The following is a 15198-nucleotide window of genomic DNA, read 5'->3' on the forward strand; positions in this document are numbered from 1 at the left end:
AACCGAGTCTTGCCCAAGTGCTGTCTGGAAGATCTTGCAGACTGATAGACTGGTCTGGTAACCACTTTAGCAGATTTAATATTATCAAGCCAAGTAACTAATGAGAATCATATTATAGAGCCTGAATGAGGAGCTCTGCAAATAGAAAATTCACCTCTCTGCTTTGCCAGCTCTGACCTCCAGTTCTTTTTTTAAATCACTTACTGTGAAGGATCCTTACACGAGTCCAGCATAGGTAAAGAAATTTCTAAAGGACTTCCAAGCTAAGTAACTGTCCTGGTTTCGGCTGGGATAGAGTTAATTTTCTTCCTAGTAGCAGGCATAGTGCTGTGTTTTGGATTTAGTAGGAGAAGAATGTTGCTAACACACTGATGTTTTAGTTGTTGCTAAGTACTGCTTATGCTAGTCAAGGACTTTTCAGCTTCCTGTGCTCTGCCAGGTGCACAAGAAACTGGGAGGGGGCACAGCCAGAATAGTTGATCCAAACTGACCAAAGGGCTATTCCATACCATATGATGTCATGCTCAGGATATAAACTGGGAGGAGTTGGCCAGGGAGCAGCGATCGCGGCTCGGGAACGGTCTGGGTATCAGTCGGTGGGTGGTGAGCAATTGCATTGTGCATCACTTGCTTTGTATATTATTATCATAATTATTATATTGTTATTATTACCATTACTATCTTACCTTATTTCAATTACTAAACTGTTCTTATCTCAACCCAAGAGTTTTTCCTCACTCTTACTCTTCCAATTCTCTCCCCCATCCCATCAGGGTAGGGGGAGTGAGCAAGCGGCTGTGTGATGCTTAGTTGCTGGCTGGGGCTAAACCACAACAGTAACTTTGGAGGACAAAGCGAAAAGAAAATCATGAAAGTTTCCAGGCTAAGAGCAGACCTCTCTTTTTTTAATGAAAAATGATGCAATACTGTCAAGGGGGTTATAAATCTCCTCATTCCTCCTTCTCTTCACCCCTTGCTTGAAAGGTGTTACTGCTGGCTGGCAGTTCCTGCACGGAGAGATCAGAGGGCAGAGAGGTTTTCATCCTCAGCTAATTCTTGACCTTTCTACTAATGCTGCCAACAGTCTGGGCATTGAGCACCAGATGTGCCAACATTTTACGTATGTACCTTGTCCAGTAGGAACTGCACTGAGACCACTAAATCTACACACAACCCAACAGCAAGGTACCCGTTTCTTTGGAGCCACCTGAGGCTTAACCCTGTTGAGTTTTCTTATTTTCATGCCAATCAAAACAAACACAAAACAAGCAAGTGGCCTTTCTCTCCAGACCCAGATTCATACCACATATTTGAATGCAGTGAATATTTTAAATCCTTATATAAAACAAAGGTTAATGCCATAATTCAGAAAAGATTAAAGCATTCTGTCATTAAGAGAAGAGCTGTCTTACAGTTAGATTGCAGAAAGTACGCTTAGTATTTATTACCCAAATTACCTTCCTCTCTCTAAAATATTTTAAAAACAGAGTGAGATATAAACAATGAAAATATACTCTGTAATCAAGGTTTGCATAAATGAAAAGTTACTTTTGTTCTTTTCTGGTGCATATGGAAGTAAATGTTTAAAATGCTGAGCATTTAAAAGAAATTGTTACACTTTTATTGGAAAAATCAGACCTTCTATCGCACTTTCCTACAATTAGGAAACCCAAAGAAGGTTATGCAAATACACAGCATAATAAAACTTTATTAATAAAGACAACCAACTTCCTGGATTTAGACTATTCAAAGCTCCTGTATTTAAAAGCAAAACAAATTGAAAATTAACAAATTCAGTTTCCAAGCAATGTACTCTATTTCAGTAAACTACTGTGTATCAAACAGCAGCATGTCAACTTCATTAAACTGTAATGCAGTATTTTCAGCATGTGATGTACTGACCAACTCATGATTTTGGTTATTGCACTTCAGGGGCTAAAAAAAAAGTTCCATGACCAGCTTCAGAAGAGTTATTCAGGGTAAGCAGTGTCTCAATGCAAAAATGGTATCTTGGATATAGACAGGCTCATTTTGTATAGAAGACTACTCCATGCAATTAAGGGTTGAACAAAATTTTTTCCTTTTTGTTTCATTTTACAATCCATCACAGCTGAGTCCCAGTTCTTGTTTAGAGCATCTCATTAAATGTTTGTGTAGTAGAAATGTAAAAGAACATGACGTCAAGATAAAGAGCACCTTTGGAGTAGTCTTCCCCCCTTCTCAGACTTATCAAGAGTGGCAGAAAATACAGGCTATTTTGCAAAGAAATAATCTTTTTTCTTCACATATTAAATGACAGCATAAATAATTTCAGAATTTAATACTTACTCCATCATAGACGGTGGAATAGTACAGCAGTCTTGGATCGCAGTCAAGGGCGACGTGAGATGAGCAGTATATGATGCTTCCACTACTTGTTTGTTACGATTCACAACATCCAAGTAACGGTTAAATTTCTCACGAATTTTTTTTGCCAACTGAAAAAAAACATAAGAAGAAAGATGAAAATTAAGCCAGTTTCTCTGTATTACCCCGTTCCTTATTAACCAACTTCAGTCAAAAGTAAAAACTGCATATCTTAATGATAATAGTTGTCTGCTTTGCTCATTGTACTTCTGTTTTGGTGGCTTAAGGACTGTGAAGTAATTAATAATATTGGCCACAGAAAGTAGTCTATACAAAAAGATAAAATACATTTACCATCTAGCCATGGGTACTTGAACATAGAGATTTGCATGTATGAAAAGTGAAATTCCCATTACATCAAACTTACCTTTCATTAAGAACTGACACCTGGATGTGACTCTACCTACGCTACTGGCTTACCACTGAAGCTCTCCAATATGATGCACTTGTAAGGGCTGACAAAGACATGATGGAGACTAAAATAAACAGGCCACAAGTTAATTTAAAGCAGCTCTATAAATGGACACTTAAGGAAAGCCCAAATAATAGTATTACAGAAGATCTCACCTACTGAGAAATCTCTTACTGCTTCACGGGGAAAGAGCCAACAGTAAGTCTGCCAGGGCACTGAATCTATTTAAGGGAACAAGCTCAGGATCCAAGCAACCCCAAATACTGCCATGCATATTTCCCTATTCATCAACTGCCTCCTCAGTCAAGTGGATCTGCACAGAAATATTTCACAACTCCTTTCGTGTAGTTCTCCTCATTGCAATTTGGGCAAAATAAGCCACTCCAGTTCTTGCTTTTTTCTTTTTATCCCCAGCTGCTTTATGGGGGGGCACCACAGGCTCTTAGCTGAGCATCTTCCAAGTGATTTTCATCATCGATCTAGCTGCTCACTGTGGCTAGTCATAAGCTACAACAGTTTTAACTACAAACTTCAACAACAAAATGAAAAATCTGTAATTGACATTATATTATAACAGCAAGAAAATAATGACAACCGTCTCGCACAGGTGAAATTCTTCCACAAGCCTTTTGTTGTCAGAGGTCCCTATGATGAAGGCAGCCACTTATAAATCAGGACATGGTTTAGAGGTTACGCTATTTCTTCTAAGAGCAGATGATTGTATTTCTCTCCTTGCAGAAAGTGAAAACAGACTGTCATCCCTCCCCAGCAATTCTCAGGCCTTTAAAAAAATTAGAGTGCCTAACTTTAGAAATAGCAAATTGGGTACTTCAGCCCTTCTCTTCACATGTTTCTTTAACCAAAAAAAAAAAAGTCAACAAATTTTTGCAAACAAATACTTCTGAGCTCTGAGTTGGGGCTTGCCGCTGTGTGATTCGAAGGCATGGTTGTGCCCGTGCCTTCTGCAGGCAGAGCCCCGTGCTCCCTCTGTGCCAGGCAGATTCAAAGCAGTCGGAAGGCACATGGTGCTAACAAGGGTAGAGCCTGCTGGGATGCATCACAGGCCTATTGAAGCTCCTGTGCTGTCGGATAAGAGCTTGCTTGTGTCTAGTTCATTAGGCACTTCACAATGAGTCTGACTAATGACTTTGCAGGGGAAAATTGGAAGGGAAAAATTGTGGCTGTTATTTGAGCAAACGTGACAGTAAACACAGTTACTAGGAAGCATCAGGTTTTACAAAAAAACATTTACTGACAGTTTTGGTTTTCCTCTTTCATTCAAAGTGAGAAATTAATGAAATTGATTAGGCACATTCAAAATCTGTTCTGGCACATTTGGTATCCTTTTCATACCAACGTATCTATTACACTTAATTATCTGCCAGACACATCCTAAATGAAAGGGAATTATCTCTAAGCAATATACTGCAGTGTTGGATACTCAGAAATATTGCATTTTGCATTTCTGCAAACTTTTCTCAGAGCTGAAGTTATCTCATTAATTCATAACACTCATCTCTCCTGCTCCCCGTACGCTCCAAACTCTAAGGGGATGAGTTAACAGTGCCGCTACATTTGTGTGCTGAGAAATGCAGTCGGTTGTTCCAGGTCCCCTGGACTGACAAATGTCTTTCCTAACTATTATTAACAGGACATTTCATCATGATTTACTTCGTTATGCAAATAACAAGGCCCAGGCTGATAACAGCATTGCCTTTGCCTCCATTGTTCCCAGCAAATGCTGCAGCTCAACGACAGGTCTCCTAGGAGCACAGGTTTTAACAGGACCTTGCTCAAATGACTTGCAGAATTATACCTAATTAGTTTTGTAGAATGATTTATTGCCAAGGCACCAGAGGACTACTAATGGTCTCCTCCGTGTTAGGCATCCAACACTATTAAATTGCTCCCAGTTGTTAGTTAATAAGCTTCTGGGTAGTTCCTTTTCTATTTTTCAGTAAACTTCCTTTTTGTCCGACTGTATTCCTCAAATGTGTCCTTGAGAAGTGTATTCTTCTGGAGGGTCTCAAACATACACAAGCCAAATTTCCTAAACCAAAACATTCGAGTTTCATCATTACAAAGTTCCTGTCAGTTTGGGCAAACAAAATACCTGTGCTTAAGCACTAAATAAACCACATACTTGAATCTATACACTTATTTCCTGGTTTCCCTACCTGAAATCACAAAAAGGGGAGAGAGCTTAAGTCTTCTGAAAAAAAGGACGATGCGACCATCATTAGCAGTAACAAAACTAACACAGAGCACCAGAGCAAAAGGACTCTCATTTGGAATGACTGCTTTTCTCTGATAAATGAATGCTGTACAAGATGAGGTTTCGGTGTTGATGAGTTTTCACCTTCCAGGATGAACGATAAAAGTACCCCACAGCCTTTGAATTTTACCCTGCTGTGCAGAGTCTGAAGATCTGACAAATCTGGTTTTCAGAAGAGCCCGTACCTCAGAAGCTGGTAAAAAGCAATGCTTAGTACCTAAACTGCATCTCCCATCCAAAAAACTCTGAACGGCTCAAAGTCATTACATTACTTTTATTAAATGGGATCCAACAGTTCAGTCGGGGCAGAGAGTCAAGTGCATGTCAGCAACAAGGGACCTGAAGCCTCCTAGAGCTACACAGACATCTATTCCCTGCCCACGGACATAAGCACAGTTGGAAGAACTGAGTCTGTCTAATCTGCAGAACCCTAAAAATACTTCCCTCCGATAGCAAGAGAGTACTCCCAACAATCAAGACCACTTTAAAAACAGCTAACTCAAGAGTCATCAATGGCAAGATGATCCAAAAGTAATTTTCCACTGCAAATTGATTACAATGAACAAACCATGTTAAGAACCTAAGGGTAACACACCAACCAGCTGAAAAATTACTAAAAACAAATGGTTCCAATTCATCAAATTGAGAAGTATAATCCAGATGAAGCCTAAAAAAATAACTTAATTTTTCTTCCACAGTTGGGCTTCACTGGAGCACGAAAATCCATGACAGTGAACAGGCATTCCAGCTCTCGGTGATTAAAACAACAGCAAAAAAAAAACCCCAACCCAAAACAAACCCATACTTCCTAGCTCCTCATCTATGCCTTGCATGCCCATGCATGCATGCACACTCACATCATTAGCTCAGAAACATTATTCAGTTTGCAAAGTGATGCACTCAGTTGCTTGAGCCTGTCAGAATAAAAGCTGCAGGCTTAAATCAGCTTCTCATTTTTCTAAATAAAAAACTAAAATTTTTAACCTAAAGATCACTATTTTTTCCAACATATACCCTGCTTTTTTTAACCTGCCCAGAGCTGAATAGCCATTGCATACTGATGGATGCAAGACCCACACCACACTGGTTACAAAACCTCAAAGGTACAGAAAGATATAACAAATAATAAAAGGACAGAGCAATGAACTATGAAACCATCCTAACATAACCGTTTAAAACATTTTTAAGGCAAAATGGAAAATTGTGTCCCAAATCATGCACATAAAAGGGGCAGATAGCTGACATCCCACGCTCAGGTATACCCTTGGGTAGGTACCCAGCGTGACAGACATTTCCTGCTCTCACAGAAATGCTCAAATTCACCCATTTTAATGGAGACTAAGATAAATCTGAATACCTTGAGATTGACATAAAATGCTATTATCCTCGGGTCAATTCTTAAAGTGCTTTTCACCTCATTTTAAAAACAAAGGGGGGAGAAAAAAGCCTTGCTCGGCATTCCTCTCATCTCTTTTCAGATTTCTGTATTTTCTCCTTAATTTTAAGGAACCAAATAATAAGAAATGTGTGCTCACTCCAAACAATGCAGCCATTAGTTCCATTTTTTAATTTTTTTTTTTTTTTTTTGGCAGTTGGCATGCAGCCAAAGCATTTCAGTTTGCAGACAGGTTGGACAGTAACACCTGTTTCTATTACAGCAGCACCCATGGGTAATGCACTTCAATTGTCACCATCTCCACTGACAACCTTTCATCACAACATCAGTGAGTTTCTCTAATTTTCCCAGAGACATTCTGCTCATTTGCATAGTTCCCTCGAGCTTTTTTTTAAAGCTTCGTTCCCCTCAAAGCTCCACAGCTCTGAAGTCTTCCCTTTCAGGGAGCACTGAGGGAAAGCAGAGCTCCAAGGTTAGGTTTTATTTTTGGCTGTATCTTGAAAGCCAAGGTATTTTTAATGTTTTCAAGACTGTATATAAAATATGTATCAATGAGGTCGACAGACATAGATGCCATAACGGACTCACAGCCGGGAATTTAACACTGACAGGAGTTTAGTTAGTATTTTTGTTTCTAAATCCCCTCTGTGAACCAGAAGAACCTGGAACAAAAGTACCTCTCTCCAACATCCATCAGGCACTCCTCCCACTGTATCACAACTTAACACTACTGTGCATCCACAGATTCCTATTCTAGAAAATTTTTAATATATTTATTCCTAACCTGCTTGAGTCTTGAAGAAACCACTGCTTCTGTACAAACCCAGAACAGCACAGAGTCAGCGGGGTTGGGGCTTGAGAAAGGATAATAGAATCGCCACCAGCTTCTTCCCACACCTCTGCTTTAACAGATTCAAACCATTCTTACTCCTCTGGATGACACTAAAAATACACTCTCGAGCATTCCATCAGGATGCAGGAAACTACTTTCCAATATGCATTGCTTCAAAGAGACCAGCACTCATTTGAGGTTTTCCACTGGCCAGTAACTTTGGCAAGGCTTCCCAAGACTTACTCCAAAGAAGATGTCAAACATGGTACACAACAAAAACTAGAGAAAGGGCCACAATACCTGAAAGTTATTCTGCAAATATGTTAAAGACAGTATGCATTGCCTTTTATCACAAGGCTCACAATTAATCAAAATAAAGCTAAACATTGTGCGAGCGTATCGCTTTTCTTAGCCAGGGAGATATCACGCTCAACAGCAAAATCTAGATTTTTCAACACACTGATATATTTCCTCTGAAAGGAGTTCAAAAGCTCTTTGCCCAGTCCAAAACCAAACAAACAAAAAATCCAACCCAACCTAAAGCACAGCACACTGACATGCCAGCTAGATCTTACCATCCTGCACCTTGCCGGCCAAGAGAAGAGCAATTACAGCAAGTGCAGAGCTTTCTCTTACTGTTTCTACAAAACCTGAGCAAGCCGAGCAGCACCCACAGCAGACACGTCGGGACCCTGCTTCTACAAAGGAAATTGCTCAGCAGAACGTCTGGTTTCTCTGAGGCTGCCGTGCTGGTTTTGCAGGAGTCTGGCGCTGGATCACTGTGACCGTCAAAGCTGACAGCCACGGGCACCGACTGCCGACGCGTGACACGGCGAGGCAGCAGGATGGCAGCCAAAAGCATCCTTCCTCCCGCCACATGGGAGACGCTTTCTTCTAGTTTGGTGACAAAGGGAGCAAATGCATTCATCTGTCTCACAGGTACTGGCACTGTAAAACTGGGAGGGCTTTTGATGGCCTGTGTCCTTCAGCAGCACAAGCGTTTCTGCAGCAAGCCTGTCCTTCCAGACTGAGGCACAGCTTACTTTCAGAAAGACATCCCATTCTGGTAAAAAATAAATAAGTAAAAGAAATCAGGTGATGAGGAGTACTTTCATTAGCACAACTGCGAAGGAGCTCCTTAAACTCAGATATCATTAGTTATTTTTATAACAAATATATTCCCTGAAGACACAGAGAATATCTTGTGCGTAACTGGTGTCTGATGTGATGCTGGCCTTAGCAAGGAACACGTAGAGAACAAAACACAGTAGAGAGCTGTTCCCTGTCCCACAGCTTATTAAAAACCCCACAACTAATAGAATACAAATCAGCTGGGGAAGAGAAACAAGGAAGAACAAGGAATGGCCACGGCTCTGAATGTAATCCCATCACCTGGCAGTTGGTAACAAGAAGAAAAAAACAAAAACCACACCAAGAGAGGTCTGGCTCTCAAGTAGGCTTAGAAAAAGTGGTGCATTAACTGATGAGTTTCACACAGGCTGTGTGGAAGTCCTCCAGAAACCCAGAAGATGACAGCAGCCCAACAGCATAAGGTTCCAATGAAAGAAACCCATAGTAATACCACCACCTGGGATTTTTATTTGCCTTAGTCTATTCCTCTCCATGTGCCACAAAGTCAACAGAGTTTGCAAAACAGCTACTTGATCTTTAGAGAGAGCTCTCCCAAATTCAGTGAGTGCCTGTGTGAGCACTAGTTTAGAGGGCACAACTTCCATCCTTTACCGTATTTTCAGAACTAAAGCTGATGTTGTCTATAAATGCTACTTCCATAATAGTCAGAGAAGAACCCCTCACAAGCAAACGAACACGTGCCCTTCACTCATACAGTGCTATGTATTTAAAAGTATCTCAAAAAATGAGAGTCCTGCCAGGGTGAAAAACCCTCAGCAGCTGTATCCCACTTGTGTAAAATTTCTAATTATTCTAACTCCAGTGAATAACACACACTTCACTGAACTTGCCCAAGTATGACAGCTAAATCAATGTATGAAATAATTTTTGTCCATCAGGAGTATAAGAGCAATGCAAAGCAAAATTCTGAACAGTGGATCTTTCCGCTTGCAGTCAGACATGGAAAAAAAAAATCCCAAAATTCAGATAAAAAGTTGTTTAGCAGATTCACAACAACTATGTGTAGGTGTTCTCTGTAGCAAAGTTAAAAAAAAGGAAGTTTCACTTTAGGTTAGGTAATGTATAATTTGATTTCTGATTTTTTTTTAACCACTTGATTTAGAATCATAGAATCATTTAGGTTGGAAAAGACTCTTAAGATCATCAAGTCTTAACTTTTGTAACTCTGAAATATCACAGAATCCTAGAATGGTTTGGGTTGCAAGGAACCTTAAAGATCATCTACTTCCATCCCCCCCCTGCCATGGGCAGGGACATCTTTCACTAGACCAGGTTGCTCAAAGCCCCATCCAACCTGACCTTGAACACTTCCAGGGATCAACATACATCAACACCTTCTCTGGGCAACCCGTTCCAGTGCCTTGCCGCCCTCACAGTGAAGAATTTATTCCTTATATCTAATATATATCTACCCTCTTTCAGTTTAAAGCCATTACCCCTTGTCCTGTCATTACTACATGCCCTTGTAAAAGGTCCCTCTCCAGCTTTCTTGTAGGCCCCCTTCAGGTACTGGAAGGCTGCAGTAAGGTCTCCCCAGAGCCTTCTCTTCTCCAGGCTGAACCACCCCAACTGCCTCAGCCTGTCTTCATAGGAGAGCTGCTCCAGCCCTCGGATCACCTCCATGGCCCTTCTCTGGACCCGCTCCAACAGGTCAATCTCCTTCTTACGTTGGGGGGCCCCAGAGCTGAATGCAGTACTGCAGGTGGGGTCTCACCAGAGCAGAGTAGAGGGGGAGAGTCACCTCCCTCAACCTGCTGGCCACGCTTCTTTTGATGCAGCCCAGGATATGGTTGGCTTTCTGGGCTGCAAGAGCCGAATTAAGCGTTTCTGAGTTAAAAATATATTCTATTGCAATAAGAATGCTTTGTATTACTCCAAAAGACATTTTTGTGACACAATTTACTCAATCCCAAATCATTAAAGATTTCAGTTTTCAGACTTTTTTTTTTTTTTAAATATACCATTTTTAAAAAAAAATACCTTTGGTAACCTTGTTCTATTAGAAACAAAATTGCATACCTGTAAAAAACCAGTGTTCTGCCTCACAATTCTGCTCCTGAACCTCCCAACTAACTTCCTTCGATTTCTTAGCAGCTCCTAGCAGATTTATACAAAATTGACTCTCTAGGTTATTATTCCTATTTTTATGGATGATAATTTACGCTCTGAATGAGCTAGAAGGAAAAGGAATGACAGTCTTCTAGCTCTAAATACAGGAGTTACGTGGAGAGAAGGATACATTAAACAAGGAAAAACCTAATGACAAAAGGCACCTCTCACTGCTTGTGCATTCACTTATTCTAATTAAAATCCTCCCTCTGTCCCTGTCCTTCCCAAGCTTCAAACAGAAGTGAATATTCCCTGGAGTATTCCAGCTGAAAAATCACCTTGCTGACATATGCGTATTTACAATTGACCATCTCAATTATTTTAATTACTTTATTTGCTACTCCTTGTTTCCCCAGGATGCATGGACAGATAGAAATAGAAGAAACTATTATGAATTTCTCTCTGCAGAGATGTCATTGCTGCTGTGCTCCAACTTCTCTGCCAGAGTTCAATGCATCAAGGCTTCTGCATGAAGCTGGTAAATACGCTCCTGCTCAAAACTGCGTCACCATCCTCTCTCCTCCTTGGAGCCCAGTTTCATATTCTCTATACTGCAGAAACCAGATGTCTGGCAGGACACTGAACACACGCCAACTTCCACGCAAATGGCTAATCTAGATTTTCCCCTAATAAAACTAACCATTTTCCACTTTATTAATATCACTAGTTCACACCACTAAATTTTCACATTGTATGCAAGTTCTCTCATATTGAAATAACTTGCAGGAAAGGAATCTAAGTCATTTTTGGCAATAGCCATCCAATTTTTAATAACCTATTCAAAGAAAAAAAGGTTTTATCTGTTACATACAATAAAAAACGTAATTCTGTAACTGTACACCTTAAAAGCATAAGCAGTTTTAACGTCAAAAGGTAAACCACTCCTTGTGTGGCATAAAGAAACCCAAGCACATTAAATAGTTAGGCCTGAAGGCCAACAGCTGTAGTTTTTCACTTTCTCAACAAACTGAAAGTCATTATTTACACAGTTTGGTATTTTTTTTAAAAAAAAAAAAAAACCAAAACAAACACCCCCCACAACAACTCAGTGGTCTGCCAGGAAAAAATCTCAGCTGACATAAAACTGTAATTAATTGCCTTTGGGTATCAGTTGCTAAGAAAATGTTAATGAATGACAAAACCAGGAATGAGCGACAGGGGATTTAATTTGCTTACATTTGTTTGCATTTGCTCAAGACGATCCCATTCGATGTACTACTCTTACTCATAAAACTCTGGTTATATTGCTTGTGATTCATTAGGGCTAAAAGACCTGGTTATTAATGAAACAGAAGTGCTCAATTATTCTTCTATCCACTTCACTGCTGAGCTTTTAACCACAGTAATTATGCTTCACCGGGGCCTCGTTTTTCTCCTCTGACAGCTCTGAATTCATCACACTACCTACAGTGTTTAGACAGTTATTTATATCTACTTAGGGTGAATATGTACATCTGTGGCTGGGAAACAAGCAGCATCTTTTCCTAAGTGGAGAATCGATAACTGAGACTTCAAAGAAGTTTTAATCCAGTTTCTTGGTTTCCCAAAAACACTTTTGGCTTTCAGAAGCCATCTGATACATATAATCTAGCCCACATGGCCCTTTCGTGGTGTGCAGACCACCCAGAAATACTCAAGAGAAATGTTACCCTAGCACGACGTCAAAGCCAGCGAACTCTTCTTTTAAGATGTCAGGATGGTTTCAGATTTGAACTTTTAAACTCAGGCGACAATTACCCTTTCATGTTCCCTTTGTACGCAAGCACCCACCTGTGCATGCTGAGAGGGAAGCCAAAGCCTCCCAAGGGTGGACAGTGGGCTCCAGCATCATGCAAAGTGTGACACGCACCTCCTGTCTGCACCACTGAAGCATCACCGTTCATACGCATCCGACCTTGGGCACCACACAGACCAACCACCAAGTGATGACCAATAGCATGATGCCTTTCCAAGCAGCAAATTTCTTCTATGGGATTGTAATTTGGGCATTTTTTTTTTTTTTTTTTTTTTAAAAGCTCACCCATATATCAACCAAAAAATGTATGTCCAAATTAGCAATAGGAACACACATCAGAATTGTATAAATTAATAACAATGATACAAAATGAACTACTCAAATACACAGCCATATGTATCTGGACCTCCAGGGGAAAAAAGGTACCACTTACATCAAGAGAACAGGATGTCATTATAATCAGTTCCATATAACCTCTTCTTAGTTATGCGTTCTCCAATTAGAGGTTGTCAAAAAAGAAAAATAATTTGGGGGGTTTCTTGGAAGAGAGGAAATTGAAAAAAATAATCTGAAGGGTTCTAATACAACATTAACAGCACATCTGCTGCCCCCCATGTCATGACATTCATACTGGTGACTGCTTAACAAAAAAAAAAAAAGAAAAAAATAGAAAAAAAAAACCACAAAGCAGAAAGCAAGCAAACCCAGCAGAGAATAATAATTATTAGGGGTATGGGAAGTCTTCTACACAATTCACTTGAGAAGCAAAGTGGGAAAGGTGGCTTAACAAAGACAGGCAGTGGAATCAAAACCGAAGGAGGGAATGTCCTCCTGGCTTATTTACCCCTCCCCATATTTTTTTACTCTTGTATTTTAGGTGATGATCTCAATTGTGATGATTGAAAATCAGAAATGTGTTTCTACAGCCAAATTGAATATGTAGGACAGACTCCCACAAAGTGATCAAACTTCAGGAAAAACTTGCATCAAATGTCTTCTAACTAACCAGAGCTAGGAAAAACCTCCTGTAAAGCATAACATCTATTACTAGGGTTGAGACACTATCATCTGCAGCATCAAGCAATCACTAATATCAGAATTAGTGTAATTTACCAGGATTAATGAGTTGCTCTGGTTTCTTCTGTTGTTTCCCACACCCATCTGTATCTCACCAAACAAACATCTAACACAGATACAAGCAGTACCAGAGGTGAACTTTCTTGGTTTTTTTCTAAACATAAACCTTGACATTTTTATGTTAGCGCTCACAGGAGATTAATCTTAAAATCTGTATGATGTCAATCTAACAGTCTAATTTAAATATGAGATCATTAAACACATGCTTTTATACTTATCAAAGTTATCTGTTAATATAGTTACATACTTGAATTTAATGCCAGTATGGGACAAGGCTTCTACACTAAAGACTTGGGTTTTGTTTAACAGAAATCCAGTGTTGGAACTTTTCCTGAACTGTTCCATTTTCTGCAAATTAATTTAGTTTCTGCATTGACCAGAATCCCATCTAAAGCCACCATATTTCTTCTGAAATAGAAGAGGAGCTGAGCCCCGCTTTCCAATGCAAACTCTCCCAAAATTTAAATACAGTGTGCAGGGATTCAAAACCCCCTTTGATCCAGCTCTGCTTTGACTTTTTGCTTGGGAAAAAAATAATGTCTGGAAATTTTAATATTTACAGTAAACACAACAAAAATGTTAATTTGTTTATATTACATGACCAGTTTTAATGCACATGAGCATGCAATGTACTGATACGTTCTTGGAAACCAGCAACAGCAGCTCACATCCAAATCAGGCTACCTGCGTGGCTGGAGAACAATTCCCTTTTCCCTGGGGAGAGGTCGTCTGAGGCACTTTTGTTTTTACTGGGTCAATAGGGGTCTAGGAAGGTCAGGTTACTTGCTGAAGGTTGTGCAACGGAGTCCATGCTTAAACTGGAAGGAAGAGCCAGTTCTTTGTTCAAGCGCCCAGGCTGCCCATTCAGGGCAGTGGCTGCCTCTTCTACCAAAATTCATCTCATTTAGCACAAAGGTGCAGTTGTGAGCATACGGAATTGGTACCTTAATTTCTTAAAGAAGAAAATGAGATCTATTTGATGTGGTTTAAAATTGATCAAAAATTCATTTTCAAAATGCATGCATTAAAATGCAAACAGCCCATGTGTTGAGACATATTATCTCAATATTAAATTGAAGAGTTAAATGTTCAAATGTGTTCCCATGAGAAAAACCCCCACAAAATTACAAAAAACCTCAACCACAACTGTTACACATAAGGCTGTAGTGGTCCCATATTTACACAACACAAATGATACCATTTCTGCATTCATAAACAGTATTAGTGTTTCTGCCTTGAATTAAAACAATTTTAAAAGAAACACGTCCAACATGAAAACTAGTCAATTAATGTGAGATACTACATGAGGGCCCCAGCTCTGCCTCTGGGCTTTTGTTTCTAAGGGAAGGACCCACAAAAGCAGATGGAAAGCCTTTTCATGGCACTGCAAAACTCTCAAATACATAAATCAGCTCATATAACAATAAATGGAATAGAATATAACTGGAGATGGGTTACCTGATGTGCTGGACACTAGGAAAGTGGCCACAATAAATCCAGACAAACTGTAATTTCCAAGTTGCCTCTGCCTTTGTAATGCTGCCAGCGGGCAGCAGGAGGTGGGAAGGGGCTTTCAGACTCACCTGTTGAACTTCACTTTCTCCGTTCGATATTTTCTCTGTGTACACAAAGGAGTTGAATATCCTCTGCAAGAAAAATCAGAAAGGATGCGTAAGAGACCTTTTGTCATAAATATCACATTAAAACGGCTCCAAAAGGCACATGGGTCCCAACAACCCCATGC

General features: G+C 39.9%; 1 protein-coding gene across 1 annotated transcript in view; it reads right to left on the bottom strand.

The window, feature by feature from the left end:
* CACHD1 (cache domain containing 1) overlaps positions 1-15198 on the bottom strand; it is a 113872-nt gene that overhangs the window by 59390 nt on the left and 39284 nt on the right. Inside the window, exons 2-3 of the mRNA XM_075711086.1 lie at positions 15038-15100; positions 2329-2477 (exon numbers count right to left, since the gene is read on the bottom strand). Coding sequence (XP_075567201.1) covers positions 2329-2477; positions 15038-15100 — 212 coding nt within the window. The remainder of the gene's footprint in view (positions 1-2328; positions 2478-15037; positions 15101-15198) is intronic.

This window comes from Pelecanus crispus, chromosome 5 (genome assembly GCF_030463565.1).
Source record: "Pelecanus crispus isolate bPelCri1 chromosome 5, bPelCri1.pri, whole genome shotgun sequence".
Classification (NCBI taxonomy): Eukaryota; Metazoa; Chordata; class Aves; order Pelecaniformes; family Pelecanidae; genus Pelecanus; species Pelecanus crispus.